This window comes from Lagopus leucura, unplaced genomic scaffold, assembly GCF_019238085.1.
Source record: "Lagopus leucura isolate 7727_CA_CO unplaced genomic scaffold, USGS_WTPT01 Super-Scaffold_739, whole genome shotgun sequence".
NCBI lineage: Eukaryota > Metazoa > Chordata > Aves > Galliformes > Phasianidae > Lagopus > Lagopus leucura.
Window position 1 is genome coordinate 15771594 of NW_024962255.1, and position 22777 is coordinate 15794370.

Sequence of the window (22777 nt, forward strand, 5' to 3'; positions counted from 1 at the left end):
TGTGTGTGTATGTATCAGGGAAGGATGTCTGCCTCTTTTCTTACAACTAGAGCTGCTTGTTTCTGGCACCCTGTGTTTGCTCTAGAGAGCCTGCCGGATTAATTTAGCGCCTCCTTTTGGGGTTGGAGTCATGAAACCCAACACCAAAGAATTATACAACTGCCTTAGCAAACTAATTGCATTAACAAGAAGCAGAGTACATACATGGAGCAAGGTCATGCTCATGCTTATGCCTTTTTACTAAAAATTGCTATGATTATGCTTCTCATTCAGTCTCAAATGGTGTTTTTTATTCCCAGATTTTCCCAGTGCTGCAGCTTTCCTGCATGCTGATGATAATGTATTGCTCTCCTTTTCAGGACCCAGGTCCTGCACTAAATGACGTGACCCAGCCTAGCAGTGGCACTGACTATCCAACTTCCTTCACATCAATCAACAAGTCATCTTCTGCCTATCCCTCTACCACAATCGTCAATCCCACTATTGTCCTCTTGCAGCACAATCGAGGTAAGGAGACTTCCAGATAGGTATTTAGGTTCGAACTGAGTAACCTGTTAAAATTGCAAGGAACTTAGAAATGTCTGTGCCATGGACAATGAAGTCCATACTACTAAGGGATAATAAAGATGTTTCCAGGAAGTGTTGGGACTGCAGCATACTTCAGGTGACAGGTTACAGGTTAGAAGTGTGGCACAATGCCTACTTTTTCTAATTAGTACCTGTGGATCAGTAACTACTTAGATGTTGGGGAAGATGTTTCTAAGGGAACATGTTAACTTATTGCAGATAACAGCTTATCCCTCATTAGGAGTTCTGTCGTGGTGGAAAGGCTATGTACTGTTGTCTATCTGTCAGTACAATCGAGACAAACTGAGCTAGGTCCTCCCGTACTGGAAAAAGGATGAGCTACTTCTCAGCTACTTCAGTGTGGAAGCAGCCATATTTACCCAGTAGTAAATCAACCGATTGCCAGTATGTTTGAATTTGGCAGTCTGTTCCTCCCTCCACAACTTATTAAACTCAGACCCTCACTGTGGTATACCCTAGGTTTGTGTATGAACAAAACAACTTAATAAACATAAGACAGCTCATACAAATCTTTCTCTACCTCACCACAGCTTCTTCTGAATGGATAGTAATATCTCTTTATCTCTGTGTTAGAGGAAAACTTTTCCTTCTCCTTTTTAGTTCTTGTGATGATTGACATTACCTCAGCCTGACAGTTGGTTTTACATCACCAAAGACCAGTTTGTAAAGGTTCACACAGATGCAGTCCCAATTTGCTTTGGTTTCTAGTGAACTTGGGAAACTCCAAGACAGGAGAAGTTTCATCTGCATTGCTGAAACCTGTGTTTTGTGAAGAAAGAAAATCAGGAAATGGCAGCAAGACTTGTACTCATTTAAATCAGTCTTGCTTACCAGCATTTGTTGTTCTGTTCCCTTGCAGACAACATGTACATTCTTTTCTTCAGTGCCTCTGTTAAACAGACTACTGTCTTTAGCTCCAGAGTTAGTTACTCTGCTGTAGCCCAGCTGATGATATCTCTCATGTGAGCGGGTTGTATCTCTTCCTTTTTTCCAGCATCTGAAGAAACTTTTTGTCCTCCTGAATGAGGATGTCTGGATTCCCAAATGTTTTATCTGAGACAACCTTTTTATCTCAAAGCTTTTTGTTGCCTTATTATAAATCTGGAGCATTTTAGAGTGTGTACCTCCCAAGGATATTTTCTCTATGTAGATATTAAGAGCATGACAGATTTGTATAATACAATGGTCCAAACACTCTGGCTTTCAGACAAAGGATGTCAGATTGTTCACTTGATTAATCACCTTTGCAGACAACAATTTTATTCAGTCTTGAAGATCTCTTGCCTCTGCCTATCAGGCCTCATAATACTGTAGGCTGATGTATTGAAGAGCTTTATAATCACATCTTTGTTGACTGTGTTATAGATTGCAACTTGTTAAGCAGCATAATTGAGTCTGTACAATATCCCATTCAAACATGTTTTCCAGTCCTTAGAAATCAAACCTATAATTTGTAAGGATCATATTGAACTAGTTTGAGAACACATCATCATCATCATCATCAGTCTGTACCAACTGATGCTACTTGCTGCACTGTTTTTTATAATAAAATCTCATATCAGTCATTACAATATTTTTTCTGGGGTTACTGTCAACTTGACGGGCAGATGTTCCAGCCATCACATTTATGCTTTTCAAATGTTGTCACAGCATCTTTCTTCCTATCCTGTAGCGTTTCCTTTGTATTGCAAGGCATACTGAGGATGACTGTCAACAGACCAGCAAGCTGCTCTTCCTGAAACTTCTTTCTTTAGAGCAAAAAAACTGGTCTAAAATTCTTCAGCGCGTTTCATATGAGCACAGTGATTATCAAGTCTCTGACTTCAGTTTCTGTCATTCAGCATGGTCCTTTGTTACTGTTGAAGTGGAAAGTATTTCTCCATCAGACAGTAGGACGTCAGGCTTTTTTATTTAATGAGGGGTGAAAAAAAAAAAAAAAAGAATGGAAATAGTGATTAGATGTGTCATATTTTTTGCCCTCTTAATAATAGTTTCAATGTGCCTATTTGGTAAAATATGAAGTCCTCTGTTAGGTCTGTTTATTCTGAACCTCTCTTTGAATCTCTGGGACATTCTGTAAATTCTTTTTCTTCCATCATAGTTTTCTTCTACTTCCTGGCATATATTATCTGCTCGTAAGTATGTTTTCTTTCTTTTCTATCTGCTTTGTATGTTGGGGATTTCTTACAGTTCCTTATGTTTTTGTCCACATCTAGACTCCCAGCATAGTATTAGGGATTTTTGGTAGTGTTTTGTAATATTTCTGTAATGTAGCTGATATGGTATTTTTAAATGATTCTCACATCTTAGCGATATTCTGTGTTTCTGTCCTGGCTGATATGATTCATATTTGATTTCATCTTTCTGGACCGTATCCATTCAAAGCCGGTTTAGTCTTATGGCAGATAACATTGTTATTGGATTATGGCCCACCTTCCCTTAAAATAGTTAATTATATTTTGTTCTGAAATCAATTCCTTCATGTCAAGATGAGGTTTAATATAAATTCCTCTTGTGTGCTGTGAATATCCTTTGAGGAAGAAATTTCAAGGTCGTTTTAATGCTGGCAATCTGAAATCTCCTGTAATTCAGTTAGTCTTCCAGATGGATAATGTGGCTTTTTTTCTCTTCAGTGGTTTATTGATTGCTCTTTAAGGAGCTAGTTATCTTATTCTCTGGAGTGACTGTTGTAGCAGACATCACCTACTGTCCTATTTTATACTTTACTTGCTGGTTCATTAATCTGCAAACATTTAAGATCTTTTGCTGTGTAGCTGCTAAACTTAGAAACAGGTCATGACATTTGAAATATAGTAAATACAATTGCTCAGTCATGAGAGATTTTTTTTTTTAAACCAGATTTCAGTATCACCAACTGAATAACATTTATGCCTATAAGCATAGATCATTTCAGATCCTCTAGTTCATTCCTAGTATTAGAGTAAGAACTAATTCCCTTTGCATTTGTTGGTGTCCAGATTGATACGTTTTATTTTGGACATCTTAATTTTGCAGTAAACATACTGAAATATTTGTTTCCTCTTCCCCTTCTGTTATTGGTTTCAAGCCTTCATTTATTCTGTCGCTCCTCTGGGAATTCTGAAGGCATCTTTAATCATTCCTTCCCTTTTGCCAGCAGTTGTGTTCCCCTGCTCAGCCCTTTCTCTGAGACTCTGACAAGTCTTTGGCCTTTGCTTACAGTCCCAGAACGCAAGATCAAAGATCAAATCCTCATTTGCCTAGTGTGTGCCTGGGGCTGCAAGCTGATTCTGGTCAGGTGGGAGAGTGAGATAGCAGTTATGTCCCCAGCTTCTGTCCATCAGCAGCTCTTTCCTAGTCTGAGACACAAGTAGAAAGAAAACATCGCCTTCATGTAAAAAACAAACCAAAACAACAACAACAAAAAGAAAAACAAACAGCACTTCTGCTCTGCTAGTGAGGGAGCTTTTTTTAGCAAAGAAAACTGGTCTCCCTTGCAGAGTTAGTACATTTAGTACAAACATCCATTGAAGACAGATTCTGCTAACAAACATGCAGATGGAGAATTTTTACCTACTGCAGTGTTGCTTGGCAAGTGTCCCATGCCACCACAAAGCACGGTTATTTCCTGGGCAGGCAGTTTTGCAAGCAGCATGGCATGATTTATTATGAATATTTAACAGGTGTAATTAATATATATAAAGTTTTGTAGTCTTTGCATTAACCACATGAGCTTTCAAGAGTGTCTGCGTTTTGTATGTCAGTAAAATGTTTATTCAAATTGCTTTCATGCATTAAATAACCAGATTAACTGCAAAGCAGTGGACAGAGCAAAGAACACAGCTAAGAATCCTTGGTTTATTCCCAGCCGCAACTCAGGCACATTGTTTGGACATCTCTTTAGAAAGCAGCTCTATCAACTTATAAGGACAGTGAAACATCCCAGAAGATACCACAGATGTCCCAGTCTGTGTAATGTAACTCAGTAATGAAAGGCTCTAAAACAAAATGACGTCTCTGAAACTCATTGCCTTACCCAACCTGTGCCTGTGGGCTGATCACTCAATCTGTGACTCAGTAGTATGTGCTGAGACTCAGCACGGCGTTAGCTCAATACTTTCTTATATTGCTATGAAATTATTGTATTATTGTTTTAAAACGCACTTTGTGGTAATGATAGCAGTTATTGATCAAGTTGGTTGACTCTGAGTCCTCAGTGTTTTTAAAAGTGTCTGCTGTCCAGCTTTTTTCATTCTCTCTGGTATTTGAAAAATAAAAAATACTCCTTACAAATGTATTGAGCACTGCATCACGAGATGTGTGTAATCCACATGGGTGCTGTGTGGAGAAGGGGCTGTGGATTGTCACTTTAGCAGTGATCTGAAAACAGACTCTCTCCAGCAGCTGCTGCCATTCTGTCTGCAGCGTATTTCTTGCCTGTCAGAAATGCAGCACTAGAGCACTTGCTGTTTGTCTCACCCATTTGTTCTGTATTTCTCTTTATTTTGTTTCTTTCTTTACCACAGAACAGCAAAAAAGGCTTAGTAGCCTGGCAGGTATGATGTGAAAGGTCTGCTCCCTCGCGCCCACTGCCTCTGCTGGAACAAAGTGCTACTTTGTTAGCTGTGAAGTGCCTTGAGCAAACACACTTCCCAGGAACTGCAAAAAAAAGACTTCAAATGTTTGTCCTGGCTTAGTCCAGGTCACCAAATGTTTCATTTCAGTCTCTCCTCCATGTGCTGCCGGTGTGGCTGTGTTAATATACCTACCTAACTCCTAGAACTGGTAGTCTGTTCCTCCTAAATTGTAACTTGTTGATCGGTTTGGTTGCCTTTTGAGCTGTTAGGTTTACTGACATGGGATGTATTCTCAAGTTTCCCTGCATAGCCGTTAGAGTCCATCTCGCATAGGATGGGGAGAGAAAAATCAGTGTTGACTTACAGAGCAGAAATATTTGTGCCAATTCCTAAGAAGTATATGATAAAATTGTAGCAGACAAGTGTGCAGGTGTGCTGCCAGCCTTCTTTCCCCTTGCAGCTGTATCTGCCCCTGCAACAGGTCCGTGAGCATCTCCTTGACAGGGAAGAGAAGTTATTTTCCTGTTCCCACTCCCAGGGTCCAGCTGCCTCCAGCCAGCTCCTCTGGTGCCACACCAGTTGCTGCTCTCTGCTGTGCCCTGCTCAGGTGGCAGGATGCACGTTTCTCCCTGCTCTTTCCCTTGGTGGTGCCTCAGCGCACTCAGCTCAGCTGTGTCCTGCAGACAGAAGCTTCCTTCCTATTGGTTTTCCCTTCCACAAGGTGTTTCCCTTCACGATCAGGAACCCTTTTGTTTTCCAAACTAGAGACAGCACGCAGTGTGGCGTGTTTGGACCCAAATGGCCCACGGCCTGCCAGTGAATCCCGTTTTGCACAGCTGTGCCTGCACCTGTTCTTATTGAGTCAGAAAAACCACAGAGATGCAGGTGGCCACCTCATCCCTTGTCTCTTGCATCCTCTTCCTCACAACAGTGGAACTCTTGCTGTGCAGCTCCATGTTGCTGCTGACATTGAAGGTGCCACGGGGTATGCAGTGTGGTTATCTATGTGGCCAGGCACCGGCTTTGGCTGTTTGATGTTTTTGAGTACCTTGGCCTGGTTTGTACCTCCAGCAGTCTTTCTAAAGTCTTTTAAGTCTTTAAGACTTTAGAAATCTTTGGAGCTGTGTAGCAAATATTCCACTATGGAATTTGGCTGTTAATTCTCCCAGATGTAGGAGAATGAACCAACCCTTTGCACCAGAAACACAAAAAAGACCGGAAGACAGTGTACATGCATTGCCATGGAGAGAAAACAAAGTGGGATAAGGTAGATGACAAATTAATTGATGCTTTGCTACATGATGACTGTTTTTATAAACATTATTTCATTATTTTTTTTTAGAGGAGAAACCACTCAAACACAAATTCTTCGTGTACTAATTTTTGCAGGCCAGACTGCAGACTGTGTTTGCTCAGGGTACCAGTGCTTCGTTGTGCATGAGCCCCTCCTCTGCTAACTGTCCCTCTCAGATTTCTTCACATTTAATGGCTTTGGGCAGCATGTTGATGTGCATGTGAATAAACCTCTCTCTATCTTCAATGCATGCAGTGATATAAAGTGAACAGGCTTCAGCAGATCCTTGATGAGACAGACTGTAAAATCACTGATGTTTTCTCTCCAGAAAATCCATGTAGGAGTTCTTAGCAGAGCCTAAATGTTGTCGTGTTGCAGCTCTCCACAGCATAGTAGATCTTCAGAGCAGTTCAAGCTCCCAGGTTCCTCGCTCAGTGGTGCTGCATATGGATGTCAGCCAGGCAGCATCAAGGAATGCCAGGTAGAATCAAGGCAGTCTGGAGCAAGTAGTTGTTTTCTCTACTTAGAGAGGAATGATACATAATGCTAACAACTGTAGTGGGATTTGTCGTTTACAAATTCTAGTTAGGACACAGAAATGATCCTGTTGATTATAACAAAGGAGATTAAGAATGAAATTGCAGAGTCACTGATTAGACCCCCAAAAATCTCCAAAACCAAAAATCTTGTCTTATGTAACAGCTGAGCTTGTCATGAGATGTGTGAAGAAATACTAGCTTGCTTTTGCTGGTATCAAATGTATTCTTGCTAGATTCCTTCAGCCTATGTGCTAGCCACAGCTGGCAGGGTCACAGTCTGTCTCATCAACTATTTGCCAGGGTTCTTGCCTTAAAAGAGTGGGATATGGTGAAGTGATGGAATACTGCGATGAAGTAAGAATGCCTTGTTTTTGTTTCCAGATTCTGTGCCAGACAGAATAATTTCAGACAAAGTAGATTTGGCACTCACACAAGTCAAGCCAGTCCAGGAGCCAGTGCTGAGTGAGAGGAGGGTTTTGGAGGAGAAGAGAATTGTCAAGAGCCCTCAGCATATGGCTGATACTTCTGTTGATGACATTGGCATTCCACTGAGGGTAAGGCAACAATGGAAATGTGACCATTTTGCAAAAACCTGGTTCTGCCTGTCTTGAAACTTGGAGAATTTGCTGAAGATACAGAGGCTGCAGAGATATAAGAGAAAATAGAATTTTAGTTCCAGTGCATATTGTTATGAACTTTTCTATCAATTACCCAATTTCAGCATCAGGTGAAAAAAAAAGTAAATATGAGTCTCTCTTTTCATCATATTGGAGAACATTGTTCATTCACTGCTGGCGGTGAAGGAGGATATTAATTTTGCATTATTTTAGCGATCTTAATTGCAGTTATCTCTTCTAAACATTGTGTTTAATTTCATTCAACTATCAAGTGAAATTACAGTGAAAAGAATAACGCACCCATTACAACTAGTGTCTGGAGTAACTTGAACACTGCATGTGTCCATTGGACACAGAGCATGAGTGACTAAATTACACATGGTGTCTACTTTTTGGTGAATATGATAAAAGAAAGAAAGACTTTGAAAGGCTGATAGAATTCATGTTTGTGATTATTTGTGTGCTGTTTCTTCCAATAGAACACAGACAGATCGAAGGACTGGTACAAGACAATGTTCAAACAGATACACAAGCTAAACAGAGGTACTGTATGATGGGTCATTTTACTAACTTTACGAGACCACCTTTACAACATTTTTAATACATATGAAAAATCGTACTATGGGTATTCAGTAGAACTGTTTTATGTTAACTAGTTTTTACTCTGCACCACAGAATTCAACCAATGTATTTAAAATCTCTAAAAACAAAGGTAAGACAGCAGTGAAGTCCAAAGCAAAGTCTGATTGTTCTGAGAGGTTTACCTCAGTGCCTTCATGCAACCAAACGTACTATTGAGTGTACAGAAGGCTGCCACTAAGTCTGTACTTAAGAAACAGATCCCTGAACTCCAGTATTAGCAGCTGCCCCACACAACACTTTTGAATTATATTAAGTTATTACTGAAACAACTTTGCTTTAGTACCTGCTTAATAGAACATGGTTTGAGGCTCACAGATATCATGGGAACGATTTCCACTGATTCTGAGCAGTTCAGAATCTGAATTCTGCTCTTCAAAACTTCAAATTTTTCTTCATTCATAATTCAAAACTGTAATAAGCTCTTGCAAATATGACATTTCATGTTTCTATTGAAGTTTCATCGTGGTGAGGGACTCTACTACTTTGAGGCACTTCAGTGCCTGGCTGCTGATACATCTGTGTTCTTTCTTCTGTGTGAGAAATGGCTGCAGCAGTGTTTGCAGTGTCTGAACAGGCTCATGTGCAGGCAAATGCAATCCAGAACTGCGCTTACATAACACTGCTCCAGTTTTGCATGCCACTGCAGGTGCTGTCATGATGAGCTTTATGCATATTTAGGCACCATGTTGTATTGGATAGAGTGAGAAAGAGTTGAACCATTTCTTCACCCCAGTGCTCCTAACAGAGGTTCTTCAGCTCAGTCAGAGTCAGTACTTCTGAATATGCAGAGTAAATTTAGTCCTTTCTGCTTCCAGGATCTCCCTTAGGGCCCAAGAAGGCATCTGGGTAGTGTCATGCTGTGTCATCAGCACATGAGGAGCTGTTCTGCAGCCTGTGTGGATTCTTGTCTTGCCATTCTTCCCCTTTAAATCTTTACTCTCTATTCTTTTTTCAAATCATGTTCCTCTCCTTAGACACTCCTGAAGAAAATCCTTATTGCCCTACCTACATATTTCCTGAACTTCCTGAAATCCAGCAAAAACCTGAAGGTACCAGAAGCATAGTCAGAGTGTGTGTTGTCTCGTGCTTTGAGTTAACTGTACTGTAGCACCATAGTAGTAACTAGATTCAGGTCTAGTCATGCCCAGTATACCTTCTTGTGTAATGTATAAAGTCATTAAAACTTTGCTAATCCGTTTTTAAGTTTTTAAAGAGTGATGATGTTTACTCAAGTGTTATTAAAATAAGCAATAAAGCCAAATGGTGGTAGGAAGCTGGGGGATGAAGCAGAACCTCCACTTCACTGTGGATAGCCTCAAAATCCACTGCTTTTCTCTGCTGCAGAAGACAATCCTTATTCTCCTACATACCAGTTTCCTGCGTCTACTCCTAGCCCTATCTCTGAAGGTAATAATGAAGGACCATCTATATTTTTCTGCACAAATGCTGCCTTGTCCATTTATTTTCTTCCTGGAGTTTTTTCTAGTTGCTGAACATTTTGCTGCCTCGTAATTATTTGCTGCACTGTAAGCATTGCCTTGACTGTATGATGCCTTTTTGGCTTTGCAGTGCTCCTCTGGCTTTCTAACTAGTAGTTGACTAATGCTACAGACCTGAGGTTTGCTTGGTTTTGTGCGCTTACCAATTATACTTAGCCATATGCGTGCAGTGATTACTTAACATGCCTAAAATGCTGATATACATGTAAAGATGTGATTTAACTGTGATTTCTCTTGCCTTTCTTTTGGATCAACACATTTATTTGTTTATTTCTTATTTTTAATATTAACGCAGTATTAGGACCAGACCAAAATGTCACTGAAGTCTATTGGTGAAATGGCTGCTCGCTTCAGTGGGTTTTGGATCAGTCCCTCAATGCAGTCCTTTAAAATAAATATAACCTGGTAACGTGGGTTCAGGGCTGGCCTTAGGTGCACTCGCTTATCTGGGCAAGGGCAGAATGTGATGGTCATCAGCACATGTAGTAACTTACATCACTGTCTTTATATTAGCCTCTTCGTGTGCTCAGGAGATTCCTTTAAATTTCAGGTATAAACTAGATTTGTCTGTCATGTTTCAGGGATGGCTAAATTGTATTTATAGCAGTAGTAATCCTACAACCGTCTGCATATATATATGAAAACTCTTACACATTAGAAACATTGGAATCCACTGCAGACATTGGGCATATGCAGATGTTTAGTAATCAGGGAGGCGGTGGTGGTGACAGCCTTGTTTGTTCATGTTTTGGTACTGCTTAAGATCCTGCCATTTAGGAACTTGCCTACATAGCCTGTGCCTCAAGGCAGCCCTGGTGAGATTATTAATTAACCATTTCATTCAGTGTTTTTATTAAGGATTTGGTGGGTATTTTATAAAAAGAAAAGTGTATGATCTGGGTTCCAGCTGAAATGATCAAAGAAGATGAGCTGTGAAGTGCATTTCACTGTGAAAATGAATATGGATTAGTGTCAAACAGATATCTCAGATACTTAATTTTTGGTGAAACCTGCAGGTGAAAAGTCTTGTCTTGCATATTACAAGGTAGTATAAATTATTTTATGTTGGCAGGATGGTATATTGATACAAATGAGAGAGAAACAGATCCTCAGTAACTGGTCACTAAAGAAATTTTGCAATTAATTTTCTGGTTTGTAATGAAGTTTGAAAATCCATCTTACTCTTTATCTCAACAAAAACAGTTTGTAAAGCTAATGAACTTACTGCAGTAAGAGTCTGTTTTCCCATAAATTTCCCCTGTGCACTTCAGATGTGCAGATGAGAGTAATTTGCTGGTTTAGGTGGTTGATATTTGCTCATTATTTACAGTATATTGAGAAATGTTTCTCAAATACCTGCTTGGATTCTTTTATTGATGAGGAATCCAGAATATATGATGGTGTAGCTGTGTTAGAGTCCATGCTTCATATTCAGAATATATTTCAAAATGTTCTGTTCTCCTGCAAAGGGCTTATACAGAGATGGGTTGAAACCTCAAGCTTTAGATTGCATACACTCTGAGTGTTAGTCTGTTTGCTCTGGGTTGTTGTGTAAGATCTCCTAAAAACATTAAGATTGGGTTCTTCTCTAAAATTCTTTTGAAGTCTAAGAATATTGAAATCTAGAGATTTTAGCCAGCCTTAAAAACAGATAACAGCAACAACAAAACACTCTGTAGATTCTCTAGGAGCTGCCAGGGGACTGCCACTTTTTGCAAAAAGAATCAGATTTTAAAGGGATGATTTGGCCGTGCCCAGCTCCACTAAGTGTTGCATAGATAGGATGTTGCTCAGGAGATCCTGTTCAAATTGCTCATCTCTGATTTAAACTTTATGGGGTCATTCCAGATTTCTGTGTTTTACTGTTCATTGCTATAAAATAGAAGAATGCCTGTGTTTTCTCCCTCAGAAATGTTCTCTTAGAACAGTATCATTTTCTTCCTCACTACTTTAGCTATTAAAATCTTTGCAATTGGAAACTTAGCATTTATCTGAAATTATTTTTTCCTGCCTGAACAACAATACTTAATGAGTATTGACAATTATTTTTGAGTGAGTAGATCAATTTTTTAATTGCTCACTAGCATTAAATAATACTGAGAGCTTGAATGGATGTGAAGATGGTATTAGATGTATCTGTTTGTATGTGCAGATGGTGATTTACCAAGTATTTTGGTATTTGTATACACCCACTTTTTGTATAGCAATAGCGGTCAACTTTTTCAACAATTCCCTGTTATTAAATAGATCAACAGTTGTTCTCTGTCATTTTAGTCTGAAACATGAAAATTGGCCTGATTTTATTTTTATTTTTATTTTTTTTTTCCTGAAGGCTATAATAAGCATACCAGAAATCAGTAACTGTATTTAGAACTTAAACCTTCTAATTCGTTCACCAAGAGAAACTCAGCAGCAGGGCTAAGAGTTAAGACCTCTTTGAGCCTTTCTGAAAAGCTCAGTTAAGCGATGAGTGCAAGTTCAGGTCAGCTGTATTAGCCAAATTGTTTTTCCAGCAGATGAGGCTGGATATAGCAGCTACTTTTTGAGAGAGAGAAGCTACAAATTGTTTTAGTCTGTTGATTGACATCACTAAGTTAATGCGACAAACGTACAGTATGTTCTTTACTTCATCTATTTCTGCTTTTCTCTATTTTTATCTGGCTATTTCAGTGGTTTATTCACAGAGCTGTTAGCAATATCTTTACTCATGATTTTCTTTGCAGGCGTTGCATTTTATCTTCTTGTGTTTTGCCTTGAAGTCTTATAGGTATCCCAAGTACACTTCCCTGATAGTTGGAACCCTCATTGGTAGAGAAAGATGATGGGTCTGTGGATCCAGTTTCCAGTTCTGATCCTAGCTCCTCATGCTATTAGATACAGTTCATTGAGGATTTATTCCAAAGCATGATGAATATGGTGAAAAAGATACCTGTAGGTTTTTTATAATCAAAGCTAGTCTCTGGACATCACCTGTAGAGTGTGGGCAGTAATGCTACCATCCTCCCCGCCTCTTTTAGGTGTGCACGTGCCCTGGGCACTACAGTCATGACTGTCATTGCTAGCTCTTGTAGAGCTGCTTGAACCCCCCTCTATTGCATTCTATAGACATATCTTTTCTATTCAAAAGGTAAGCTCTTTAGAGCAAGGACAATCTCTTAGTGCAATTATACATGCATGTATTGTGCCAGGAATGTTATCAATGTTTAAAGATGATCTGAGTCAGTGAACATACTTCAATTTGGTGTGCTACTTAATACTAGCAAGATGGCCCAGTGATTACTGTGTGTGATTGAGAACAGGACTCCTCAGCTGTATTACTGTGTCTAGCACCTAATGAGTTATTTTAGGCATACGGTTCAGCATTTAGATTCTCGATTTATCTTTCAGCTTTTGATAAAGTGGATCTAATAACACTTGCTCTGGAGGCGTTTTGTGACAAAAAGTGATTGTTTTTTAAAGTGCTTTGAGAGGCTGGAGAAAGGTATAAGTACTACATTAATATTTATATCTAATCTAGGAAGCATTTTTAAAATGCAATTTAAATTTCATTGGCATTTTCTTTTTTAGGATCCTCTCTGTGGTAGGTATTGAGTGTATTACTCTCTAGTTATGGCCAATGTAAGAATGGAAATGAAAAGGGTTTCTGATGCTTCATTTGGAGGGCTTTTTCAGCTCACTTGCAAAATGCTTTTGTCTTTCAGATGAAGATTCTGATTCATACTCTCCTCGTTATTCCTATTGTGAGGACAGTAAGTAATTCCCTTTTCTTGTATGATATTTCAAACATAAGGCGATATATAAAGTATGTATTTGTTGGCCTCTTATCCATTTCACCAACATCTCTGTATTTGATTTATTCCACAGCCAGAAGCCAGCCTTCAGTTCCTCGCTCCAAGAGTGAGATGGACCATATTGACTCAGAGAAGGTGTTTAAGAGGTCTGCCACTTTGCCCCTACCAAACCGTACTTCATTGCTGAAATCCAGCCCTGAAAGGTGACCCGAACTAAGATATGTTTGGATCAATAGTGGAAGAGTGTCTGAAAGTTGTGAATAGGAAGAGAACAAATATGGAAGTTTAGGTTCACGACTCCAGTTGTTTTTGGGGAGGTGGAGGTGTGCTTTTAACTCTGACTTGTCTGCAGGACACTAATTAACTCCTTTGTTGCCGCGGCTTCCTCTGCCATTGCATCATTTACTGAGCAGGCATCACACTCACTGTTACATAGGTAGTTTTCTGCTGGGGTGAGCAGTGTTTCCTAGAGTATTGTGTATCCACATAAGCACAGTGGAAGCTCTCTGTTTAGTGTGACACTGTAAAGATGCCTCAGAATACAAGTGAACAGCAGTAATTGCAGAGGGGCAAGAAGTGAATTTATGCTGAACCTTCGTAAAAGTTTTTTACACTGCCTTTCTCTGAGTCGTCTCACTCATAATGGACTTTACTGGAAGTAGAGTCAAGTTAGCTTTCATGATTACTAGTAAGCTTTCAAGATGATTTCCGTCCTGCTCTTTTGCTTTGTTTGTTACCAAGCATTTAAAAACTCTTTATAAGAATAATGAATGCATTTACCAAATGAAGGGAAAGCAGAAAGGGCAATGAATATTGTATGTCCTGTGGAATTCTCCCAGCTTTTGAATTGTTCCTCCTTCCTTCACTAATTTCCGCATGCTTCTAATGTTTTTCACTTAATGCCTCAAATATGTAGTGCTGTGATTTGAGAGTGCTATTTCGGTAAACATCTCAGGCCATAGAACTGATGGAACATCTCTTCCTTACACAGAAGTTGAAGGCAGAGTACATTGGCCCTTTGCAAAAATTCTTGCAAATGAAAGAGTTATGATAAGTAGTGCTTCCTGTTATCTAGTAACGAAACAATGTTTCACCAGGGCAAAGTTTCTCTGGGACTGGAATCTTAAGCCATCAAGTTAATTCCAAGCAGTAATGATTAACACTGTGGAAGTTTGCACAGTGTTGATGGTCTAGTCATTTTGATTATCATCTTGCCTTACTTTAAAAGAGAACTTACTTGCCTGTGTCTTCCAAAATCAGTGAAGAGAGAAGGGTATCTCAGTGGGTGGTTCCTATTGTCAACCGGATCAATAGGGTAAGTGGGAGCAAACCTGGAGCAGCAGTAGTTCTGGTTAGGCTGCTGCACTTCTGTGTGAAGAGGTGAGAACTCAGTGGCATGGCAAAAATGGAGTGGTTTAGCAGGAGAGAGTTAGTCTGAATTTTCCTCCATGTTTGGACACGCTGGTATTTGTGAGCTTAATTTGTACTCCATCATTACATTATTTTCAATCAGGAAAGACATGAAACTCTGAAATTTCATTGAAGTATGAAAAAGACACCCAACCCATCGTATTCCAGTGGTTTCAGCATCTGAGCTGTGTCAAATTCTTCTTGTTGTAGAAAAACAAATATACAATCATGAGTCCTATCTGACCTGCTTCTCTCGCAGCACATTTCTTTCCAGAATGAAGGAAGTACTCTAATGAAACCAGGATTAGCAGGAGAAGGTGCCTGTCAAAAGAAGTACTTGCTTCCATGGAAACCACAGTGATTTGCATTAACTGATCTTTCTTTCCCCAGGACGGACTGGGAGCCTCCAGACAAGAAGGTGGACACTAGAAAATACCGTGCAGAGCCCAGGAGCATTTATGACTATCAGCCAGGAAAGTCCTCAGTTCTGAACAGTGAAAAAATGGTAATGTTTATCTTTTCCTAGAGTGTGCCTTAATCCTGTGAATGTGATACATACATGATATACATGATATACATGATACTGAGTGCTTGTCCAGTTCCATTCCAATAGGATTCCTTATGTTTACATTGCAGTGATCGTGTGATGTATTCTGTTGTATTTTGTTTTGAAAATCGTTTTGCATAACATTGTCTCTCTTTATAAAGCAAAATCCATGAGGACTGAGAGGCTGCTTCACTTCGGGATATGTTGTTTTCTGTGTTAAGTATGGATCACTAACCCTAGTTTTTAATCCGTGTTTGACACTGACCTCTGCAGCAGCTGTGTCGCCAGCTGTACTTTTTCTAGGGCACAGGAGTAGGGTTGAAAGCATTATGAAACAAAGCTGCCTGGTTCAGTTTCTGTGTTCTTTTGATGCCATTAGCTTTAAACACTGAACAACTTCTTAGAGTGCTAGTAATGTACTTCAGCGGATGCTTCTGAGATGCTTTAGGACACAGCCCCTTGGCTACTTTCTTCCTCAGCTGGATCTCACTCCTTCCATGGCAGAGGTGGCAGAACTGAATGTGAGCTGACCCCCCAGCTACACTAGTGTGTGACCTGGAATATTAAGTGAACTGTTACCAATTTTAGTTCGAATTAGTAAGCTGTGAGTTGTGACAAATAGGGCAAATACAAAAATCTCACAATGCAGGCTTGGATGAGAAGACCTCATGGAAAGCAACAGGGAGGAAAGGTGATGTTAACCTCTGTCAGGCCTGCATAAATCAGCTCTACCTACTTAAGGTCCTTCAGTTTACAAGCGCAACTCTGAAAGCGCCAGGAGACACTGAGTGAGGTTATTAGTGAATAACCAGTTTGGTACATAAACATGTAATTGTTCTGTATAGGCATTAATCTGAAAGATTTGGTTGGAATTGCTAATTCCAGGTGAGATTCCAAATGTGAACTGCACTCTGTGCATTAACAGTTCAAAAGTTGATCCAAACAGTCCCTCACTGACTTCAGGACAGTCACCCCTGACCAGCGTATGATCTGGGGCCTTTTGGACTACGAGGCAATGGGTGGCTCTCAATTGTACTGGGAGTTGGCTCAACCCAATAGAGAAAGCGCCGGGGAGGAGTAGTTTGAGCTTGGTATGACAGTGCCATTTCTTCAGTCCATTGTGGATTAAGATTTCTGCTGAGCTCAGCGGCAATTTTGTCTCTTGATAAATAGCCAAGATTAAACCTTGTGGCAAAAGTCCTGCATCATCTGTATATTTAAGCCTTAAGAAAGGTCTGACATAACCAGTGGTACTATTTATGCATTCAGACTTCTTGAGTCACTTAATGGAGCTGTTTAATCAGAATCTAAAAGCCAAAAGCAGGACCATCATTCAGTGCAATTGAGAAAAACTGTACTGAGATCACCAAAGACAAGAGGAATGCTATAGCTGTGTTACTTTTGATGATTTTTTTTTTTTTTGAGCTTTAATTTCAAACCACAGATCACAGGAAAAAGAACATCTTGAAATAGTAGCTTCATAATCTACATCAGTCTCGTTAAGTACAACAGTAACTAGTCACTGTTTAGTAACTAGGTCTATCTTTGTGTTTCTGAGGAAGCAGCAGATTTGTGAATATCTCCTGGTGATCACACCAGGAGCTATGGCTATCAGAATCCCAATCCAAGACCATTGCAGGGCAATGAAGAGCCTTCCACTGACGTTAGTGGTTTTTTTATTATCTTCAGTAACTGCAGTTACATAATGAGATGAGTACTTGAGCTAGAGTGCAATAAAGGAAAAAAATGGAGGCATTGTCCAGGCGACAAGAGATCAGACACAACATAACCATTTATCTTTCAGATAGAAGTGTTGCCCCTCTTTCAGAATCAGTTGTATGCTCTTTCCATAGAGCCTTTTTTGTTGTTGTTGTTTTTGGTTTGTTTTTTTTTTGTTGTGATGCCTGATGGCTGTGGCCATCTGAAACATCCAGCAGTGCCAAGCAATGCTGGGAACTGCCCCCACCTCAGTAACCCCATCACACGAAGATTTGCATCAGGACACACTTCGTGTTGTATGAATAAAAGGAAATTTTCTTTTCAACTGTAGTATTTTCTGTCCTGTCTGATTTTCCTTCATTTTAGTTCAGCCTGATCCTCTTAACATTTATTTGTGAAGAAACAAGTAATACTGTCTCTCTGTATCCATCTTATCAGAGAATATTCAGAAATGTGCTTTCTCTGACCTGTGTCCGCTTTGTTTTAGAAAACCACCTTTCACCCTGTTTGCAATGTATAGAACAGGGTTTCTCACATTTTCATGTGCTGTTAAAGATGCAGTATTTTGCTATGTTTGATTCAAGTCTCACTGAATCTCACTTGTTTTGTTTGTTTTAACCAAATGATGGTTTAAAGAGATTCAACCAGTACCTGTGCTTTGGTCTCAGTGGAAATGCCTGACAGTAGAACTGGGGGACTGAGTGACTCCCAGCCCTTCCAGTGAGCCTCCAGTGAATCTGGGCAAGCTGCATAATCTCTTTCTGTGCGAGTCTCCTGATCTGTAAAATGCAATTCATTCATATTCATGTATCTCACAATGATGCTTAACTGATGTTTGCAAAGGAGTTCATAGCTTTCATGAGAGATGCTATAGAAATTCCAAATTATGAGGCTAAATATCGACATTTTAGAGTGGAAACTATGGAATCTGCATCTTTAACAGTCTTTTTCTGTGTATTCTTTGCATAATGTTATCCTTCTCTTTCTTCCATTCCCCTATCACCAATTCCTTTAGACTCGGGATATAAGCCCAGAAGAGATAGATTTAAAGAATGAACCTTGGTATAAATTCTTTTCGGAATTGGAGTTTGGGAAACCGGTAAGTTTGATAGTTGCAGTGACCAATAAAATCAACCTGCCTTTTTTTTTTCCCTTTTTTTTTTTTTTTTTTTTTTTTTTTAATTATTGTCACATCTCTTTGCTAGGCTCTAAACCTGGAGCAGCTGCCTTACTCATTTAAAAATGACTGTTCATAATACCACCCTGGTGTTGATGCAAAATAGTCCTTTTATGATTGCTTAGAGTATTTTGAGGCCATTTACAAACACTCCCCACCTTCCAGCTGTATTTACCAACAAGACAATATTTTTGTTTTTGCATACCACAATTCAAACTGCATTATTACTCTTAATGGTAGAAGTAATGCCCTGTTCTCACTGAGAGTCCTCTTTCAATTTCCCATCTTCTAAAAAGATTTAGGATTGCTGATAGGTAGCTTTAAATCTAGGTAAATCAGTTACTTATTTCTGGCCTCACCTTGTAAACTATGGATCAGTAATTTGCAGTTATCCATGACTGATTATGACCCTGTTTCCTGATTCTTTCCTTATTCATGTACCTGCCTGTTGCCCAAATGATGTGCATCAGGCTGCACTGAATAGCCCTGGCCATTCCCTGAAAGCGAAGGAATCTGAGAACAGAGTGCTTTCTTTTCAAGCAGAGCTGTGTTGTTTTCTGTATGGGGAAAAAAAAAGAAAGAAAGAAAAAGCCTTGATCTCTCACTCTGGAAAAGGATGAAGCAAAGCTTAATTATTAGATAGGACAAAGGACATTTTGATGGAAGAGCACATCAGTGATTAGGGCTGCCAGCAAAAAAACAAAAAAAAAAACAAAAAAAAACACACAAAAACAGGTTCTGTATAATTTTCTCACCAACTAAACTGATTCTTACTGATTAAACACAATGAACCTCATCATTAAATGCTGTTTAATAAGCTACTCTTACTGCACCAGAGGGTCAGCATCAGCCTCTCACATTTATCCAAGTACAGTGGCTGTTTCATCTTTTTCTTTGAAATTGTCGAATGCCCACACACGCCACTTTTGAACACTGCTGAGATTTCCATGCACATATAATAAAACAAATGTGTTTTCGAGTTCAGCACTGGTTTCAAAGCCTATTGCATATGGACGCCAGAGGGCAGGTTTTCTTTAAACCTAAGCATTGCTCACAGTTCTCAAGGATATGATTAAATCCCTCTGCAGTTTACAGATGTCTGAATTTGGGTGGGTGCCTATTCTGATTGCATATAGTAATAGTATAATTTCTGCTGGAAAACAGGCATGATCAGTGGCTGGGCTGTCCATTCTGTCACTGGCAACTGTGTTTTGTAGCAAAGAGCCTTCCGACATATGCTACGTAGGCCTCAGAAGTGTTTGAGATGTCCATGACTTTTGTTAAGGCCTGGTTTCTTACAGTTTGCTTTTAAGTGACTGCCCATGTCAACTTCCTCTGTCTCCAAAACCATATGTGTTCATCCTGGTACATTATACCAGACAGTGAATGTGGCGCTATGTGCATAGTGCTTCAGCATTACATTGGGCATTTTAATTGAGGATGCTATTTCAGACTTCTACTGATAGCTGCTCTTGAACAAGACAAATTCAACAAAGCTCTCACTGAGCCCTGCAACCACAGCCAAATAGTAGTCTTCATGTATCATTGCTCACTTTAGCCATGATAAGATCTGATTTTTGTGACTAGTTGTGGCTAAGCCCCATTTAGATTGGTCAGGCTTTCCCTGCCTAGTGCTGCAGATAATGTATACTTGTAAAAGCATATTTTCCCATTTTTATGGCTTTAATATGGCGGCTATGGAACATGGACAGTAAACACCCTTGGTAGAAGGAAGCACAGGATTCTTGCAAGGCTGTGGCATCTCCAAACATACCAGAATGACCAGGATAGGGGTTTGCATTGAGGAAAGCCTATGCACTTCCTAAGGACAGCTGAAGCAGTGCTCTGCTGGTTGAATATCCCAGATATGTTTCTAGGGAGATACGTTGATGTGTGCCTGCAGAGCATCCAGGAAGATTGCTCTGTGCAACATGGATGCTTTTCCAGGGTGTTGCGGAGACTGAATCCCCACATTCTCCTTCTTTCTTCCCAACCTCTGACCTCGCACTCCATGGTACACCTCCCCTCTCCCCCCACCAGCCAAATTTGATGGCCAGCCAGTCTAGAGCTTCACTGTCTTCTTTTGGGATTGTGGGGTCACACATGTGGACACTGGACACTTCTCCCAGCCCCGAATCTGCTCTTTGCTATGAACAGAGGACTGGAAAAAGGGTTCGTGCATATCCTGCCTTCTTACCTGCTTTCCTCCGCTTCCTCTCTCCACGTCTCAAACCTGAATCTTTACAGCACCATCTTGCCTACTGGCTGCTGACCTCATGCCCTAGTGTCGCAGTCCAAGTTTAGAAATGAGCCTGATTCAAACTACAGACCCAGACTGTATGGAAACCTGATGGAATTTGGACCAAGACTCAAATGTTGTAGCTCAATCATGCTTTCATGATTCCCTGTCAGATACTTTGATAATATAGTTCTGTCAGTCAGTACAGACTCCTAGGATGATGCTAAGCTTGTCAACCAACAGAGATTACTTTGTTTGCAGAAGAGCAGAAGTATTTTGATTTTACAAAGTAAGAACGAAGTGTTTGAACATGTCAGTGAGGTGCACATCTGGTAAGAGAAGGATATTGGTACGGCATTATTCGGGTAGGACAAAGGTCTTTCACTCTGAATAATCTTCCCTGATATTTACACATACATAAAATAGGAAAAATTGTATTTTGAAATAGCCTTTATTTGTAGGATCAATTATAAGTAAGTATTTCCCAAACTTGCCTGTGCCTGACTCTCTCCACCAAAAAAAAAACCACCACAAACCATCTCCCCAGAAGAGAATAATAGCAAATAACAACTCTGCATTCTCATTGCCCCACAATGCCAACACTGGAAATTCAGCCATTTGTTCACATGGTATGTATTCAGAGTCTGGTGTGGGTGGGAAAGATATCTCCCTTTTCTTTACCAAAGGCCCTTATTTTACCCTTTCCTTTTGAAAAGAAGAATGAGCAAAAAAATGCTTTTTATGACTGTGTGATTTTTTTTCCCCATTTTGTTTTGTGATTTTTTTTGTGTGTGTGTATATTAAGAATGCTTTAACCACAGCTGCAGGCTCCTCCTAGAGAGCCCTAAATCCCTTTGAGCGCCTCACAGTAATAAAGCTGTCCCCAAATACTACTGAAAGCAGCCCCTCCCAGACTGCATGTGTGCTTCCTTTTACCTCCTGTGATCTCTCGATGTTCGTGCTAGAACGGATTTATCCCTCTTTCTATCTCTCTTTCTCTGTTTTGTTGTTTGTTTTTAATTTCTTTTCAGTGTTGATGCAAATCCCCTATTGTATTCCCGCTCTGTTCTAATCCAGTTTCCATATTCTCTGTGATGTCTTCCTTATCTTCATTTCCTCATTTCCTTCCTCTGCTTTCCATCAGCCTCCAAAAAAGATTTGGGATTATACTCCTGGAGATTGCTCTATCCTTACTAGAGAGGATAGAAAGGTAATTGTGTCTCACGTACGTTGTACTACAGCATCTGCTGCGTGTGTGTGTGTGTATGTGGATTTCTTTTGTAACATTGCTTGGGTTTTGTGTGCCTGTGAGTGATTTTGTTTTTTAAATGGGCTTGAGCTCATTTGCCTAACAAGTAGTTAGTAATTTGATTTAATAAGCAATTCTTAAACCATAATCAGCAGTAGTTTAGAATGGTGGTTTTGCTATCTTGACTTGCAGTGATAATTATACTAACAGCCTATTGTCACAGTATCTTTTTTTTTTTTTTTTTACAGGTGGGTTTTATAATTTTATTGTTGGTAGAATTAGATCCTAGCAGGCCTGCGTGTCTTTTAATTTTGAATGTTAAATGCCTAAATCAATTTCCTCTGTAACCATTGAAACACAATTAATTACTAGTGGATTTCTGTTTATTGTCCATACCATCTTTGACTTTTTCAATTAAAAAGGCTCGCTTATTTATTTTTCAGAATTAACATTCCTTTGATATCCCCTAACCCTAAGCATCATTTTCCCATTCTTCTTCTCCTTCTTTAACCAGACTGATCTAGAAAAAGACCTCTACCTCTACCAGACTGAGTTAGAGGCAGATTTAGAAAAAATGGAGAAGCTTTATAAAGCGCCACATAAAAAGCCACAGAAGGTATTTCCTATTCTTTTCATGCTGCCAATCCCTGTTTCCAAACTCTCTGCTCTAATCTATTCGCTGCTGGATGATTATTAAATGAGGTTGGGATAAATAATGGTTCTGACCATTCTGACTGCATGGCTTGCTGTGTCGCTGTCAGAAATAATAGAATGTGATGCTGAGAATCCGGCTTGAAATCCATTTTCAGGAACAGCAATTTCCTCTCCCCCCATTCCTTTTCAGCTACCCGTCCCCCACCTCTGTCCCCCTTTAGGGTTTTGAGTTCGGTGTCTGCAAAAAAAAAAAAAA

General features: G+C 39.7%; 1 protein-coding gene across 48 annotated transcripts in view; it reads left to right on the forward strand.

Moving 5' to 3' along the window:
• Positions 1-22777, forward strand: part of SORBS1 (sorbin and SH3 domain containing 1) — a 162506-nt gene that overhangs the window by 112929 nt on the left and 26800 nt on the right. For 27 of the 48 annotated variants that reach the window (XM_042863429.1, XM_042863433.1, XM_042863430.1 and 24 more), the window contains 12 exons: positions 360-507; positions 5094-5123; positions 7359-7531; positions 8074-8137; positions 9211-9285; positions 9581-9643; positions 13437-13484; positions 13600-13729; positions 15327-15441; positions 18218-18301; positions 21763-21828; positions 22382-22483. In XM_042863429.1, coding sequence (XP_042719363.1) covers positions 360-507; positions 5094-5123; positions 7359-7531; positions 8074-8137; positions 9211-9285; positions 9581-9643; positions 13437-13484; positions 13600-13729; positions 15327-15441; positions 18218-18301; positions 21763-21828; positions 22382-22483 — 1098 coding nt within the window. The remainder of the gene's footprint in view (positions 1-359; positions 508-5093; positions 5124-7358; positions 7532-8073; positions 8138-9210; positions 9286-9580; positions 9644-13436; positions 13485-13599; positions 13730-15326; positions 15442-18217; positions 18302-21762; positions 21829-22381; positions 22484-22777) is intronic. The other 21 variants (XM_042863439.1, XM_042863460.1, XM_042863451.1 and 18 more) reach the window with 10 other exon arrangements.